Source organism: Cornus florida, unplaced genomic scaffold (genome assembly GCF_030987335.1).
Source record: "Cornus florida cultivar Cherokee Brave unplaced genomic scaffold, ASM3098733v1 CherokeeBrave_3.0.0_Hap2_Chr11, whole genome shotgun sequence".
NCBI lineage: Eukaryota > Viridiplantae > Streptophyta > Magnoliopsida > Cornales > Cornaceae > Cornus > Cornus florida.
The window spans coordinates 140,256,626-140,275,708 of record NW_026775581.1 but is presented as its reverse complement, the minus strand read 5'-3'; the positions used below and the strand labels follow the sequence as shown (position 1 = coordinate 140,275,708).

Sequence of the window (19,083 nt, the reverse complement as noted above, 5' to 3'; positions counted from 1 at the left end):
AGATAGACAATTCGTGCTAACTAAAAATGAGTTATGGCATGTTTATTCATATATATCTTCTTAATTGAAATAAAGTGTGCTTATACCATTTGATTCCCGAATATGCATATCCGTGAATTTTCCCATAGTTGAAGCAATTGACCATGTTACGAGGCTAGCGGCGAAGTCAATCCCTAAGTTCTTTCTTTCCTTGATCTTAATACTTGATAATTTAGTTTACTTATTTTATTTTATTTTTTTAATGCAGTTTAGACTTAATCAAACAACAAAATCATTCTTCCCTTGAGTTAAATTAGGATTAATTTTATACTTTACAGTCCACCATAATCCTTGGGGTTCGACACCCTCAACATAGAACTATCCTACAAAGATTCGTTCTATTGCGAGTGATTTTATCATTGAAAAATACACATATCAATTTTTGGCGTTGTTGCCGGGGACTATGTAACGATTATTGTTAGGTTAAAGATTAGTTCTACTTTGATTGTTAGTTTAGGTCTTGTATATAATTTTTTATTGATTTTTTTTTTTTTTCAAGTGCAAGAATTTAGGTGCACGAGATGAAGGAGGTAGTCGAGTTGTTAGATACGGGCTAGAGGGTGACATTTCGTCTTGCTAGAGACGTTAAACTTAGCACCCATGTGACACATTATGTCTTATTTGTAATTGTAGATTTCATAGGTTTTCAAAAAAAAAAAAAAAAGGTTTTTAATTTTAATATTATTAATTTTTAAATTAAAATTTATTTTTACTTTATTTTTATTTTTTTGTAGTTATTTTCTATTTTTTTTTTTATCATGACTCTTTACTCTAAATGTGTGCGATAGTGAGAGTGTATTTATTACTTTATATTCTTTGGTGACTTGTTCATTCTCATGAGGTGATGTTTAGTTGCTTTCATTGACAGGTTTTTGTATTAAGGTTTGGGCGTACCACCGTACTTGACAATTGCCTATGCTTTGGACAGTTTGATTTTGACATTCATCACTTCTGTAGTAATATTGTTCTAACTCTTCTTATATTTTTGTTCTTATTGCACATTGAGGATAATGTGCAATTCAAGTTTGGAGATAAGGCAATATAATTGCAAGTTTGTTGATTAATTCCATACTTTTTGAAAAAAATTGCAATTTCTGAATGGTAGAATTAAGAGCATGTGTTGTTAGCAATGATTTTATACCTATGAAGCTAGTTTGGTGTCCCAAAGTAGTTTTTAATGGATTAATACATCATGTATGTGGAATTAATGTTATTTTGGGGATACATTAAATTTTTTTGAAATTGTGTCGGCATATGTGGTCCACATTATTAGTCTTTTCATATTTTTATGATTTCTGATTTCTAGAGTGCTTCACTTTGCACATGAGCATACTTACATTTATTCTGTGGGAGTATAAACTTGATATCTCGTTCTATTTTTTGATTGACTGAGATGAGTTGGAAGATTTGAAAATTTTGAGGACTATGGCATAATGATAAGTATGTATGCAAAATTAATTGGATCGTTGTCCACTGAGTAATTATCCGCACGAATCAAATTTTGTGAGGAACGTATCGAGAGATAATTGGATTTGGTTATACAATATGTGGTTGGTAAACAAGGGTTTGTTTTTTAGCAAGATACGAAATGTATCGTCAAATATTCAATATGATTCCATAAGATCTAGTTTCGTTCAAGTAACGGATTCTAACCAATTTAAAGGATCTTCTGATCAATCCAGAGATCATTTGGATTCCATTTAGTAATGAGGATTCGAAATACTACACATTGATCAATCAGAGAGAGATTTAACAACTAAAAGAAAGATCAATTCTTTGAGATCCTTCCTTTCTTCAAACGAAATGAACAGAGATAGAATCAGACCGATTCCCGAAATACTTTTCTGAATATTTCTCAATGTCCCGGCTCTTCACGGAACGTGAAAAGCAGCTTTCGAAAGAAATCAAACAATTTCTTGAGAATCCTACAAAATCCATTCATTCTTTTTTCTATGGTCAGAACTTCATCTAGACGAGTGTCAATTATTTTTGGGACAAAAAATAAAGATTTATTATATATTTTATATAATATTATTAAATTATTATGCAACATGTATAATATATTATTATATACCATATCTATATCTATATTATATTATAGTTATATTATTTAATATTTATTATAATATAATATATGTTAAATATATTATATATTTAATAATAAATGTATAGATGATGCATATACATGCACTTATACACATAATTGTTGCAAATATTTTTGTCCTAATATACGTTATTTTGTACGATATTATTAAAATTTGTAGTTTTAAATTGAATATTATATTTTATTATCTTGTATTGGGTCTTTCTAATATTTGTAAAATAATTGAATTACATATATATTTAAGGTTTTTTTATATTAATGAAAAAAATTAAAATTAAAATAAAATAATTAAAAAATATTAGGTACATCGGTAATAAATATATATTATTAAACATAACTATTATTTTTTTACTTTCTAAATTGTGACAACAATAATTATTAATAAACATCATTTTTATTATCACTCAAGAAAATAAAATTATATTTCTACTTTCTTGAAATTGCAAAAACAAGAAACAAAAACTTTACTAAAAGCACTCTAAACAAACACAATTTGTGTTTGAGCCCTCCTTTACTAGTATCATGTCCTCCTACTATCCCCACTTAAAAGACAAATTAGAAGACAAATTAGGGAAGAAATCAGAAAATATATTTGAACCTAACGATCTCCAGTAAACAGAAACCGAACAGAAGTGTGCGATGTTTCTGGAAAACATATCTAAAACACAGTTCGATAGGGGAACAGGGTTATAATTTATTCCATAACTTTAGACTGACTTTTGGAGAGACTACTTGTGCTTGCCTTGCTTGTGCGTTTTCTCTGCTTTAATTTCTTTCACTCATCTAATTGAGTTTAGAGAGTTTCTAAGTCATGATATTCCGGGCCTCTCTTCTTCGATTAAGAATCATCACTATGTTCAGAAACTCTCCACTTGGCTGGCCTTGCCACCTGCTCGGCTGGTGGCGGCATCGACTTTCACCGTTATTTCCTTCACCGGTGCCTTTCCGGTTATGGAAGCGAATGAATCAAGGCGATATCTCTGGTTTTGGTGAATTGGGGACGGGGAGATTAAGAACCCTAATACGATAAAAAATAAAATTGAAACCTCAATGAAGGAAAGGAATTTGTACAGAGATGTGGGTCTTGAGGCTCGATCTTAACGATAACGGGGTGACACAACTCCGACGAGGCAGGGTTGGTGTTCACTATGGTTGTAAATTGGGGCTCGATAGTGGGTCGCTGAGTCGACAGCGGCACTAGTGGTGGCAACTGGCCAGGGAGGAGAGGAGGCGACACGATAGATATAGAAGCAATAAAGGTCTATATATATATATATATATAATTGTAAATTTATAAAATATTTAAGAATATTTTAGTCTTTTAATCTAATTTTTTTAAGAGTTAAAGGAGTATAAGTCAAAACTAAGACAACGTGCTGGTAACGATTGAAGGTTTGATGCGATTGCGCGGAGGCAACCCAACCCAAGCCCACAGGTCAAGTCCATCGTCGCCAATAACCCATCAAACCCCACCACCATCAGGAACTAGACTTCTTAAGTAACGGTACCGGCCAGACTTCTTAAGTAACGGTACCGGCCAGGCCGCCACCCTGTTGGTTCAGAAAAGAGGATCGTTTTCAATGTCGAAAAAGGCATGTAGGCCACATCCCTATAACAATGAAAAACAACCGGTCTATTTCTTGTATCCAACATCGTGTCCCAAAATAAAAATAAATATGAAAAGCATCAGTAATTTCAACTGGGAATGAGTAAATCAAATAGGAGCCCACGGCTCGATCACGAACTCTTTTTAACTTGATGAAAGCTATTGCTTATATTACCCGTCAAAAATGGTACTTCACGTCATGATAAGAACTAAAAAAATGTTATCCAATGTTTTATCTAAAAAATATCATCAGAAGGAGAAACACTTGAGAGAACGTCAAAGTAGATACCAAAATGAAGACATTACTATTACCGAAAGTTCTAAAGCAAAAAGGATATTAGCAAACAGTGCGAAGCCTTACCCCTCTTTTACTTTCCCTTTTCTCTCCTATTTCTTCTCCACAAATGTCTAAGAAGATTATGGATTAAATTTTGAGCAGCACTCACAGGAGAAATTGGTTTTTTTTTTTTCCTTAAAATATATGTGCAAAACTGTCTCATTTGCTCTACAAAAACAACAGCAAGAAGTCAACTACAATAAATAGCATTGCAGCTGCTTACAGTTCCTGTATAATTAAAACAACCCATCCACCTCCAGTCCATGCTGGAAATCGATGTGCAGTGGCAACTAATTCAGCCAAAACATGGAAGATTACATCATATACAGTCCAAATAGACCGATTGGTGTACACAAACATACTTCTATTTGGAATGTTATCAAATAAATTACTCCAAAAAATAGTCACGCACTGTAAATTACATGAACTGGAAAATTACAGAGCAAGGCAAAAGATATTACCCTTCGTCCAAGTCTGCAGTCATGAAAGCCAACAAACAAATAAAAAAAGATCTACAGAATCCAATCTGCTTATACATGCCAGCAAAAGACACCCATTTGCTCAAAGTAACTTGAAAAAGGTTAGGCAATGGAAATAAAGGGGGAATCAGCGATAGGGGGTTAGTTATACTTAGATGAACATCACGGGATGGTGGAAGATTGTCCCAAATTATATTCGTTTCCTCCTTTTTTGTGGATATCTAGTTTACTGTCCAAAATGACACACCATTAGGACATTAACCAAGTAATCTAGATTGCCACTAACTTGAAGTTGTTGTCTGAATCATATCTTCATAACTAAATGTCACAAAAAACTTGTGTGCCTTCAACAAGCCTCTTTTAAGGCTCAAGTACCTGAGGCATAGTTTCCTATATAACACACAGAAGTATGCTAAACCTGCACCACATAATCTAGGTACAGTGCACCAGTACAGGCTATTACTTGAGCAACTTCAAACCAACAGAAAATCTCTCTCCTCATACCCCCCAACTGCTTAAGAGCACGTTCTATGTCGTCGACATAAAAAAGAAAAACCATTAAGTTGGTTCATTAGCAATGCTCATACTTTGGGTCAAACTGAGGTAAAAATGATCAATTAAAACTGAGAACTGTATCCGCAGAAGATACGAACAACTGCAAGCCTGATACCACAAACATCAATATGTTACCATCCACAAGCATTAATAGTCTGTGTATTATGCAAATAATTTAGACACTAAGTCAATAGACATTAAACATATCCCACAAAATGTAAAACAGTTCAACAGTTGGGTATGGTTCTCCGTTTAGCCACTAAGAACTACTACGGTACATTGTTATTCCACTGGAAACCCCATATTTGGCAGTGCTAGGATAACAAGGTTCTTTTTTTCTCGATCAATGAGGCAAAAGAGATAAAACCACTTTAAAACCTTATTCTGTCAGAATGATTAAGCTTCAACTTTTATTTTATTATTACTATTATTTTATTTTTTTATAAGTAAGAATTCAAAAAAAAAGCGTTCAAAAGGGGAACACATCTCTCAAAAACAACACAAGGCCAAATAGGGCCTCTAAACCCTCAACAAATCCAAAATTCTACAAGTTCGTTCAAGGATTTACAATTTCTTCCTAGAACCCAACAAAAAAGGGTGCTAAGAATGGAGAATTTCAGCGACCCAATATGATTTTCCTTTCCATCAAAGGATCTCCTATTTCTTTCAAGCCATAGACACCACCAGACACACAAAGGAGTAACCCTCCAAGAGTCACAAGCTTGGGCCCCCACTATACACCCTCTCCAAGAGTCAATCAAGCCTCTGGTAGACCAAGGCATAACCCAATGAATCCCAAACAAACCCAAAAACATAAAGCTTCAGATTTTATCTCTTCCACTCTACCCAATGACAAAATTGAGGACAAAGCTCTAAAGATGGTCCAACGTTAATGAAAGCCATATCTACAAAAATACTGTGATATACATACTAAGGTACGCAAATATACAGAACTTTTAGTTAAACTCAAGTGGTATCTCCTCTACCTCCTATACGAGAGGTTGAGGGTTCAAGCCCCTAAAGGGTTAATTTATATAGGAGTTACAATCAAACCCATCCCAAGTTCCAAAACAAGAAAAGAGAAGGGTTCCGTTAAGTAGCTTAATACCATTTGAACACAAGTAAAATTAGAAATGAACATATTCGAGAATTAATTAAAGTAGAAGCCATTAAAGATAAAACAAAAGAAAATCAATTAAAGAGGTTTGACCATATGCAGTAAAGACCAATGACATCATCAAGAAGGAAGAGTACAGTAGTCCACATTGAGGGTGATGCTAGGGGAAATGAATGTCAAAACAAACATCAGTTGAGAAAGTAAGGAAATATATGAGAATATGTTGTTTGGACGACATCTCCAAGGTTTAAAGGCTTAAAAACCAGCAGAGACCACAGACCTAACAAGTTTAGAATTGTTCTAAAGATGGTCCAATGTCAATGAAAGCCATATCTACAAAAATATTGTGATATACATACTAAGGTACTCAAATATACAGAACTTTTAGTTAAACTCAAGTGGTATCTCCTCTACCTCCTATACGAGAAGTTGAGGGTTCAAGCCCCTAAAGGGTTAATTTATATAGGAGTTACAATCAAACCCATCCCAAGTTCCAAAACAAGAAAAGAGAAGGGTTCCGTTAAGTAGCTTAATACCATTTGAACACAAGTAAAATTAGAAATGAACATATTCAAGAATTAATTAAAGTAGAAGCCATTAAAGATAAAACAAAAGAAAATCAATTAAAGAGGTTTGACCATATGCAGTAAAGACCAATGACAGTATCAAGAAGGAAGAGTACAGTAGTCCACATTGAGGGTGATGCTAGGGGAAATGAATGTCAAAACAAACATCAGTTGAGAAAGTAAGGAAATATATGAGAATATGTTGTTTGGACTACATCTCCAAGGTTTAAAGGCTTAAAAACCAGCAGAGACCACAGACCTAACAAGTTTAGAATTGTTCAGTATTTGGACCATCAAAGTGCTGATTAATTCCAAACCATGTCTAGTTAACATATTACCAGTCCAAATTCTACGGCTCATTTGCATATCAGTATATAGGAGCAAATCAATCCAAATTCTGATTAATAATTAAATATTATAGTGCAAATAAGAAATTTTTAGATCTTATGTCTGTGTGTTTTACATAATTTGTTCTTGTTGTGGTGCATTTCGAACTCCAATAAATAACTGGTACATACATAGCACTTTCCTAAATATGCCTCCTATCATATATCAGTATGTAGGAGCAAGTCAATTTGTTATGTTGCAACATGGAATTATCGGGCATCTATATACCAAAACATTACATGTTCAAAAAAAATAATTGCAGAAATCAAGAAACCAGTTGACAATTAAAAAATGAAATGAAAAAATAAGCAATCGTATAATTTATATTTTTGCAGTCCAAGTAATTATCTGTATATTGATTGATCAACTACATGGTTCATAAGCACTTTAAAGATATCTATATTTGGGGTTCATTAGGTCATGCCAGGTTCCATGAAGAGCATGCTTGAAGCTTGGAGAGGATGTATAGTGGGGGAAGCAAGCACGAGATGTTTGGTGGGTGGCGCCCCTTTGCTTGTGGTGGAAGTGAAATAGGAGATCCTTTGATGACGAGGAGGCTTGTATTGGGGTGCTTTCAATGATTGAACAAATTGAATTATTTGCTCCCAACTACACCACATAACAGAAGTATTTTGGGTATTGATTTTTCTTTGTCTAGGTGACTAGGTTCTTGATAAGAAAAGCATTATCATCAGCAATGAATCTACATCTTAAATCCAGTAAGTTACACTCTTTTTCTGCTAGTTAATAAGAAATTCATTGCTTGCTTCACAGAAATCACTATTATTTCGTAGAATTTATTAAATTAATTATTAAGTCACTCTGTTATAAACTCTCATTCCTTCAAAGGTACCTTGAATAAGGTCATTTTTAGCTTAAAAATCACATACTCTCTCAAAGTTTGCATCTTTTTACATTAAAACACTCTCACTCCTTCAAAGGTACCTTGAATAAGGTCATTTTTAGCTTAAAAATCTCATTTTCACTCAAAGTTCGTATCTTTATTCATTCAAACACTCCTTCAAAGGTACCTTGAATAAGGTCATTTTTAACTCAAAGCTCTCATTTTAACTCGAAGATCCTATCTTTTTACATGAAAACACTCTCGTTCCTTGAATAAGGTCATTTTTAGTTCAAAAGTCCTATTTTCACTCGAAGTTTCTATCCTTTTACATCAAAACATTCTCGTTCCTTAAAAGGTACCTTGAATAAGGTCATTTTCAGCTTAAAAGTCCCATTTTCTCAAAGTTAGTATCTTTTTACATGAAAACACTCTCATTCCTTCAAAGGTATCTTGAATAAGATCATTTTTAGCTTAAAAGTCTCATTTTCACTCCAAGTTCGCATCTTTTTACATTAAACGCTCTAATTCCTTTAAAGGTACCGTGAATAAGATCATTTTTAACTCAAAACTCTCATTTAAACTTAAAATTTCTATCTCTTTACATTAAAACACTCTCATTCCTTCAAAGGTACCTCAAATACGGTCATTTTTAGCTTAAAAGTCTCATTTTCTCTCAAAGTTCGTATCTTTTTACATTAAAACACTCTCATTCCTTCAAAGATACCTTGAATAAGGTCATTTTTAGTTTACAAGTCTCATTTTCTCTCAAAGTTCATATATTTTTACCTTAAAACTCTCACATTCCTTCAAAGGTACCTTGAATAAGGAAAGTTTTAATTCAAAACTCTCATTTTAACTCAAAGTTCCTATATTTTTACATTCCATAATGCATCATTGACAAAAAAAGGTATTTGTTTTCAGGAAGTGATTAATACTAGAGCTCCAAACAGGGATAAAAGCTCATTGTATAACAGTAGAATACTTCAGCAAGTTTGATCACTTCCTATTTTATGTTTAGTGAATCCATCTATCAACACCACTACTTTGTTAGTTGGCACAATGTTAAAATTCTTCATTTACCTCAAAGTGGCTAAATCCACCTCTCTGCCAAAGGCATGTCCTACTATCAAAAAGGCTTATCAATCTGATGTTTGAGATCATTTTATCATAATTATAAATATTGGAAAATGAAAGCAATAGCTTCCCTTCTTTTACATTGCCCAGTGGCCTAAGATTGTTGGTTTTTGTTTTTGGGTTTGTTTGGGATTCACTGGGTTATCCCACGGTCTAACAGAGACTTCATTTAGGCTTGGAGTGGTTGTATAGTGGGGGCCCAAGCTCCTGACTCTTGGAGGGTTACACCTTTGTGCGTTTGGTGGAGTCTGTGACATGAAAGAAATAGAAGATCCTTTGAAGGAAAGGAAAATCCTATTGGGTCGTTGAAGTTCTCCATTCTTAGCACTCTTTTTTGTTGGGTTCTAGGAAGAAATTATAAATCCTTGGATGAGTTTGTAGTGCTTTTGGATTTGTTGAGGGTTTAGAGGCCCTATTTGGCCTTGTGTAGTTTTTGAGGGATGTGTTCCCCTTTTGAGTGCTTTTTATGAAATTTTACTTGTCAAAAAAATTAAAAAAAATTACAAAAAACCGTGTTTGGTTGGAATGAAAATTTTGTAAAAAGTTATAGAAGAATATCATTTAATAATTTGGATAGCATGAAAGATAAAAGAAAATATTATTTGGGATAACAAGTCTAAAAAAATTTGCCTAACAAATATATTTTTGGGTGTTCTTTTAAAAAATTGAAGTAAGAATCTAAATAAATAATTTTCTGGAATATTCAGAAAGACGATACGGACCATTATTCAGTTCTTTTAAAACAATGGCATAAATCCATCTTATTTTAGAGAGATAAAGAGAGAACATAATTGTAAAATGCAAAATTTCCTTTGTTTTTTGCATAAAAAATTTAATGGATTTTTTTTTTTTGCATAAAATGTTAACTCCTTGAAAACTTAACCAAGAATTACACGGATTTAGATTCAACCGAATAATAAGCGTCAAGGCTTACCACCATGGAAAGGGAATACTGGGGAATTCTAGGCTAATAGGAAGAAAATGTTGAAAATTTATCGACAAAATCAAATTAAATAATTTGCCTTGCATAGATTTATGGACCTTGTTAAAAACCTTTCACAACTCAATTTAGTGATAAAGATCGAATATTTCATAAATGAATTCTCAAACTTTTGTTTGATTTCTAGTCACAAAAGTGAGACAATTGGTCGATCAGTTGAGGCATGCTACAACTACATGGGGTATGAAAAAAATACGCACACTCACTACCAATAATGCAAATCCAAATGATTTTGCAATTTCATACTTAAAGATTAAGGTTTCTAAGATGAATGATACATTTATTTTAGTTGGTGAATTCTTTTACATGAGGATTTTTGCATATACATTGAATTTAATTGTGAAAGATGGATTGGGTACATTGAAAGATTCATTAACTCAAATTTATAAAACTTAATCCTATTAATCGTAATTGGGAAGTGCTCAAGATTTACCAAATTTTTAGACACTTCTAGCTCATTTTCTCATATATATATATATATATTTTTGAGAAATAAAATATATTAGAAAGCATTCAAATGGGGAACGCATCCCAAGAGATATAAGAAAACCAAACAAAAACCAGATGGACCCAAAGAACCCAAAAAGTCCCAAAACTCATCTAAAGATGTACAATTTCTCCCCATCACCCAACTAAAAAGAGAACTAATAATAGCAAATTTCAGCGCCCCAATGGAGGTTTCCTCTCCATCAAAAGATCTTTTGTTTCGCTCTTTCCAGATGCTCCACCAAACACAAAGGGGCGTCACCCTCCAACAGACACGATCATGGCACCCACCCCTTTGACCCCTCCAAATGTCAATCAATTCCCTTGAAGACAGATGCATAACCCAATGGATGCCAAAAAGACCAAAAATAAGACTCCAGCAATCATAAGCCATAGAACAATGAAAGAGAAGGTGATTCACAAACTCTCCATCATTCTTACACATACAACACAAGTTGAATGTGATCTGTCTTTTCTTTCTCAAATTTTCCACAATCAAAATCTTGCTCAAAGCCGCAATCCAAACAAAAAATGCAACCCTGAGAGGAGCCTTCGAATGCCAAATCGTCTTCCACGGGAAACTAGAGCCAAAACCAACGAAGCAAAGGAATAAAGAACGGACATCAAACCTCCCCTGAGGAGAAGGCATCCAAACCAAGGAGTCAGACCCTCTACCATCCAAATCTTGTCTATACAAAAGATCCAAAAGGCCAATGACATCCTCAAGTTCCCAATCTTGGAAAGAACGCCGAAAAACGCAGATCCCACGTAAGCCTTCCGCTATCAAGCCGATAACAGTCCGCTACCATAGCATACCTATCCGCAGCAATCCTAAAAAGTCTTGGAAACAACCAAGACAATGGGCAATCCCCACACAAATAGTAAAAGGAACACGAGTCTGTTGAAAATTAAATGCATGAGTCATTTATGCCATATACTAGCACAGCTCAAAGCCTAAATGACATGAAGGTTGATCAACCAATTATGGAAGCAAGTTTCACGAGTAAAGTCTCTTAAATCTATTTCTAAAAGCACTTGGAAGAAAAGGAGCATATTGAAAGCCTGAAGTGGACAAATATTTAGAGGAATCTTGTGACAAGAATGATCTGAACTTTGAAAGATTAGGTTGGTCAAAATTGAATTGTCGGTGTAAAATACTCTCTCAAGTTGCATAGTACGCTTTAAGTATTCCCGTTTCAATCGTTGCCATTACGTTTGCTATTTGTACTGGGAACCGTATCCTTAATTAATTCCGTTGTTAGGTCAATAGGATTTATGTTGGCAAATTTCTACTTTTGCTTAATTTCTAGCTTAGAAGTTGTAAAAAGTTAAGAGTTAGGTACCTCTACATGCAACATCAAAGGACAATATGGTAATCTTCATCAACAAGATGCCCAAACTTTTCTATGGAAACCCAAAACCGAGAAAAATCATAGAATCTCATTCAGAGTGAACAAAACTGGACACCTTAACACGAAGTTCGTATGACACAGTCGCTACCGACACCTCGGTCTTACACAGTTACGTCTGCACTCTCAAGATCAGTGATTGTTCCCTTGAATTGATCAACCTTGATCGATTCTTCACCAGTTTACTCAAAAAATTCTCCATGAACAATGGTTTTGAAGTAATTGTGAGTATACTACTAATCTAACTTCAATTAATTATGTAATCATGGCACACACGAATAATTTGCAATTGCATGTGTGCGCGGCAAAAGAGAAATAGCAGCTTACCAGAAAATAAAGGGGTTGCTGAGAACAAAAGCAAGCGTGTAAATTTGAAAAAGAGAAGACAGAGAGTTGGAAAAATACTAGGAGTTTTGTTTCTGTAGGGTTTACAATCACAATCAAGTTCTAAACGACTTCAGGATTGATTTGAAGATGTTTTATAAGTTTAGGATTGATTTGCAGATGTTTTATAAGTTTAATAACAAATAAGTTTTAGGCATCGTATAGCAGTACAAGGGCAACTTACACACTAGTGCAAACTTTTTTCCCGAGTAAGCATACCTGTAGAAGCGCAACTTGTACCGATGCACAACTTCCACTGGAGCCATATACCAGTGCGAAAATATTTTGCACTGTTGGGTTGTGTACCGATGCAAACTCACCTTGTAATGTACAAAACTCAATATTTTGATATGAAAAAAAAAAAAGCTAGAAAATAACGTGATCAGGTGATGCTACCACATCGAGCCCGTTGCTGGAGAAGAAAATCAATATATTGCTTACATAGCTTAGCCCCTTAGACCTTTTTTGAAGAGGGTTCTGTTACAATTATGTTTATTTCCATTGTGGGTAATGTATTTGGGTTCAAAGCCCTGTGTGCTCTCCTTCATTTTGAAAACATATTTAACACTTTACAACACTACCAAACATGTTTTCAAAAATCAAGTAAATTCTCACCAATTTAATAACTTGCCCTAAGTGTGTGATTATCAAATTATTCACAGAATCAATGTGCTTTTGGGAACACAACGTGAACACATCCTTAACTAGAACAAACACAAGACTTCAGACTCAAACTCAAATTAGAAATTACGGAATCTTTAACACCAAAATTATCAACACCCTTTTTAGTTGGGTTCTAGGGAAAAATTGTAAATCTATGGATGAAATTGTTGATATTTTGGGCTCTTTGAGTGTTTAGAGGCTCCATTTGGCCTTGTGTTTCTTTGGAGGGATGTGTCCCCCTTTTGCGCACTTTCATACAATCTTACTTATCAAAAAAAAAAAAGTGCAATTGTTGATTTTAAATTTTTTTTGTAGTTTTGCAGTCACAGATCGGGTTGACAACATTGAAATCAATTTCAAATTCTAAAGCATCACATGTTTCAATTTTCATGGCAAATGATATAAATTGTTGACAGATGTTTACTAATATTTGATGTATTAGTTTACAACTAATTACGAAAGAATTAAACATATGTAGCTTCTAAATGACATCTATGGAACTGAGGAGGTGGTGCAAAGATGTTTGTAGGAGAATGGGTTGTTTGCTTAATTGAAGTTTAGAGTGCTATTAGTTTTACTCACTTCGAGATGATTTGTTAACTGTTGGATGCTTTCTTTTGTGGTAATGTGTGAAAGTTTGAAGATTTTACATGTTTTATGGATGTTACGATTATGATGGTTAAATATTTTAGTATTATTGTTGTGAATATTGATATTTTTTAACTTAGTTATTGTGCATTGATGTTAGAGCTTTTTGAGAGTTGTATGCTTTTTAATTGTATTCCATGTTGGAATCGGTTGTAAATCTTTACTGTTGGCATGAATATTTACAAATTTTATCTACTTTCTCTTTGCAAAAAATCAAGTTATAGCTGGAGCCTCAATTACAAGAATTTTAATTCTAGAGAAGAAGAATTAAACTGGTAGTAGCAGAGCTATACGACAATTTTAATACTTGGTTGGCATATTACTTAGTATTTTCTTCTGTTTGAATTGAACAACTATAACACTGACATTCATCTTTCATGCACAACAATTTTAAGGTTTGAATGAAATGAAATTTCAATTATTAAAAAATAAAAAATAATAATCTTCTTTTGGGCACAACAATCTTTAGGTTTGTGCAAAGAAGACCTTTAAGTGCGCCAATTAGGAAAAGTGACATAGTCTATATTGAGGGCAGTATTAGGAGAAGGGTAAGACCAAAGTTAATGTGAATAAAGTTAGTAAGGATGGATATGATAGCAAGTGGACAGACTGAGGCTATGGCCTGAAATAGAGCGGAATGTAAACATAGGATTCATGTAGCCAGCCAAATAATTGGGAAAAGGGCTTGATTATGTTGTTTATTTGGGAAATTCGAACAAATTGCTGCAAATTGAGTTGGCATAGTGTTCCATACATATAGATACAGATAGAATGGATCATTAGTAGTCATTCATAATGTTAAATAAGTTTTTGGACTGAGTAGCTCTTCACTTGAGCTAGCCTATTTATGATTGGACTGTTTTTCTACGTAAGCCCAATATGTAAAACCAAAACAATCTAAATTGTTCTTATACGATTCAGATTTCATTCGGTGGTTCCATCAGTTTAGTTTGGTCCAATTCCAATTTCCAGGAGACCAGCAAGATCAGTTTGTTTATAGTTCATCCTCCAAAATGAACCATGTACAACCCTATATGGGATTGGCTATTATGCTTAACAGATGGATTAAGATCATCCCAACCCCAATTCACATCCAATCTGTTCACTAACCAACGAGATGGCACGAATGGTTCAGCCATTGACATCTCTTTCAGCGTATCCTCTTTGAATTTCAAGCAAAAGATTGGATAATGTTACATCTCGGTGTTCATGGAATGTTTCAGCTGAACTACAAGTTTCTAACTGAAATAATCCTAAATATGGGAATCGGGCCGCCGGGGGGGGGGGGGGGGGGGGGGGGCGGGGCGGGGCGGGGGGTGCGGTAGGAGAATATATAGAACTTTTGTGTGGAATGAAATAAAGGATTCTTGGCTCCAGTTCTCACTGAAACAGGACATTTCAGCATGAAATATGCCGAGGATGAACTGTTTTCTAACTATAACTATGTACAATTGGCAACAGGATGTTAGGCAGTCAAAACCCAGAAGCCGAGCAGCTTATGTTAATTTACACCTACTGTGAAGACAAAAGCATGCTAAATTGTGCTCTCTTTTTCTCTTACGAGGACATGCTACATCATAGTACACTGTACACCTAGTACTCCAACATGCACCAGAATAACAAATTCAGCAAACCAAGGAAGGATATCAAGGTCTCACAGAATATAACCTTCCATCGCTGCATTTATACAAACTTCAGAGACCTATAGCTCCCAATCTTCAATCAGACAACAAACCTAAAGAATCCGAAGCTGGAATGTATCTCCTTATGATTGTTTTGCACTCAGCATTTTCAACTCGGAAAACTATGGTGCATTCGCCTGTCAGAGCTGGCTTAGTCAAGTTACGGTTGTGCCACCAGTTCCCCTTTGGCAAAAATTAAAAATTTCAAAGAACAAAAGGTCGCATTGCAAATCAAGCTTTAAACAAGATAATGATATTTAATCAACCTCACAGTAATAAATGAAGCATCATCAATTTAAAAGCATGGTGCAACTTACGGGCATGATTTTAGAGATTCTAAAATCCAGCCTTTCTTTTAAACATTGGGCAGGAGAGAGAAACTAATAATGCAATATACATTATAAAAGGACAGGGCCCAAAACTAAACTATCTGAGTAAGAAAGATAATTTCCATAAAACAGGAGAAGATCAAAAAGTGAGGAAGCTTTGCAAGTTCACCAAGCAAGAGATACAGTCGATTTCTTTGTATACACAAAACTGAAGTTGTTTATGAGGTTACAATGTTTTTTAGTCAAACAACAAAAGAAGGGAGAGGACATTCTCAAATCATTACCATGACATTAACTAAAAAGAAGGAAGGATAGCTAGAAAGAGCACAATCTAAAACATCTCTAAGAATGGAAAAGTAAATTAAAAAAAAAGGAAAAAAAAAAGGGGTAAAAGCGAACCATACAGAGATGATATCAGGCTTGGGTGCCGATCATAGCCTTCATCTGGACGTGATTAGAATCGGCGGTGGCTACAGTGGGCAATGCCTCGTAAGACCCGAATCTCCTGATTCCAACAGTCTTGACGATGGCAGCATAAGAGACCATCACAATGATCACCACGAACATGACGTGAACCACGAACAACAGATCGAGAACCGCAACAGCCCTTAGCCTAGAGTCCTCCAGATCGCACTTGGTGGAGCCCTCGACGCCGGTGACCACATCCAACAGTTTATGGCAACCTTCTGGTATAAAGGCATCCACGTAAAGGGAGAAGCCCGTCTGAAGCACCCAAAGGCCCTGCAGGCACAACGAGGCCCCCAGTCCAACGTCGGCGACGAACAGCCTGGGGTTGCAGGCCAGGACGAGGCAGAGGACGGCAGACAAGGCGGAGATGCGGGCAGAGACGGAGTCGCATTTGGCCTGGAGATCGGAAATCTGGAAGGAAGCGGCAGCAGAAGAAACGGAGTACTGGAGGAAGAAGAGGGCGGCGGCAAGGGCGAAGAAGAGATCGGGAGGGAAGGGGAGGAGGGAGGTGGTCTCGGATAGGAGAAGGGCAAGGGAGAGAAGGATGAAAAGGAAGAGGACGGCAGCGGCCTGGAGAGAGGTGAAGCGGTGGACGGGAGTGCGACCCTTAAGGAGGGGGTCGGAGACGGACGAGATTAGGGTTTGGTGGACAAATGCTATAAGGAGGCAAAGGATCATAAGGTACAGAAGCAGATGCTTGAGGCGTTGCGAAGATGAAGAGGAAAGAGACAAGGGATGGTAGGGTTTGGCCAAGTAGTCGCGCGGGGATTTGAGGTGGTTCCTGGTGGTGCAGATGAGGTGGTACAGTCCCAGAGATAGCAGAGCCGACGACGAGAATATGTGATAGATTATGGCTGCCATCTTAATCACCCTTTCACAAACTAAATAAATAAATAAACTCTAGAGTGAGTGTGTGAGAGAGACGGTGGTTTTAGTTCGGAGTTAGAGAATTGGGAATAGCGACACCGTCGCTGCGCTTGTATGAGGTAGTAAGTATTGTAATTCACACTAGGTCAAAAGCAAGATGCACCGAACGAAAATGCCACTGCTCTGCTACTTTTCTCTTTATTGGAAAACTACGCGAATCGGCGGACTGAGGACCTCAGCTACGAAAAGGGTTTACAGGTATAAAACGTTTTAAATATATATATATAAAGTAAGGGTTAAGTGGAAAAGGGGCAAAAAAAAAAAAAAAAAAAAAAAAAAAAACTCTGTTATACAAATATTTGTTTAATTAAATCCCTAAACCTTTTAAATTCTGCAAATAGACATTTTTAAATTCTGCAAACAAGTCTATTTTGTCAAAACGGCTAAATTACCCTTACAGAAAAATTAAAAAAAAAAAAAAAAACTCAAAAAAAATCAAAATGTCTAATAACACTTGCACATAACTCAGTGCTCTTGCCTTAATGTCTTCGGCACTTTTTGCTTTGAAAAAAAAAACAAACCGAGTGATCTTGCCTCCGCAACTACATTCACTGTCCACATGTTGGTCGGCATGTTCGTTTTCATAGACAGAATCAAACGGAGCTTGACATCCGCTATGGGGGTCACATTTGATAAGCAAAAAATTAATATGTGTCGAGAAATCAATACTAAATTTGTGATATTGATTTGGTGGGTATGCCACTCGAAAGTCATAGGAGAAGAGTTCTTGTCTCCTTCCCAGATAAAGCAGTTAGTTAAAGAGAGAGACATGAAGAACATCCACGGTAACAACGCAAGGTACAAGTTGGGCAGCCCCAACCCAGGCCTGGTCAACCCGGAATGGGCCGGTCTGGGTTGGGTCAAGGTCACCCAACTTTGGGTTCAATCAGTAACCCAAAACAGTAGTCTACGGCAGGTACAGACCGAAAATTGGTTTGGTGAATTTGACATCAACTAAAACAACGCAGCAGGATTGATAGAGGGAAAACGGTCACCATGATTCAGGCGAGGAGAGAACTGGTTATGAAATGAACTATAATAACATAGTGGTCGTAGCTGCTACTGAAGAGGGTAGCTGGGAGAAAATTAAAATCGAGAACAAGCTGCAGAATTTCCAAATAAGAGTTTTGAGGGGCTCCGAGCACGCCATTGTTGATGGTGACAGAGTACTAGCTAGCCATTGTATTAATAACAATGGAACAAGTTCAGCCATGAAACATATATATATATATATAATAAGATAGGGTTAAAACCAGGATCTGGAAAGCATCAGAAAATAAGATAAAACTCGTAAAAATGCTGATCCAGTTGTGTTTTGATGAGTGTGTAATATATTCGTTTGCTAGAGCACTTGTGGTTGTGCAATACCCATTCGCATATGAACGATCTGTTAGGTTTTTATGGTATAAAGTTTTTAAATTTTCATTTTAAGGTTAAATTAAAGAGGTGTGAGTAAATATGAAAAGGTGTTTCTGGGTTGTGTCGGTTAGTTAGAGGAATGAAGTAGTCTATAAATATATGGCCTCTTCAATAAAAATAATGAATGATGAACTTATATCCTTACACGTCCCATGTTTTTGGGGCAACTACATGACACTACAAGACTTGGTAAAATATTCTTCTGTGAACGTGTGCATAGAAGACTAGAGTTCTATGTTGGAGCCTTTCAGAGTCGTCACAACCTACACGTAAGGAGACTGTAAAAGCTTTAGGACAGAGCAGTATTGCGTGCCTCTCCATTAAACATGCCAGAAGTTTCTTACTCTGTACTACTTTGATATGTACATGTTGTTATTTTACTGGCTATTATTTTAGTTTATTATTTTATTTATACAATATATTGTGTTATGATTATATTGTGATATGAATATATAAGTATTTTAGTCAAAGTGCATTTTGATATAATTACGTGAATAAAC

At 35.5% G+C, this 19,083-nt stretch overlaps 1 protein-coding gene across 1 annotated transcript; it reads right to left on the bottom strand.

Moving 5' to 3' along the window:
* Positions 1–15,933: 15,933 nt before the first annotated feature.
* On the bottom strand, positions 15,934–17,370 carry LOC132285285 (uncharacterized). Its single transcript, XM_059787451.1, has one exon. It carries the CDS (start codon positions 17,096–17,098, stop codon positions 16,184–16,186), a length of 915 nt encoding a protein of 304 aa, XP_059643434.1. The 5' UTR covers positions 17,099–17,370; the 3' UTR covers positions 15,934–16,183.
* Between the last annotated feature and the right edge of the window lie 1,713 nt (positions 17,371–19,083).

Bases quoted from the DNA above. Each gene is read 5' to 3' on its own strand.
- LOC132285285 (XM_059787451.1), bottom strand. From the start codon at position 17,098: ATGGCAGCCATAATCTATCACATATTCTCGTCGTCGGCTCTGCTATCT.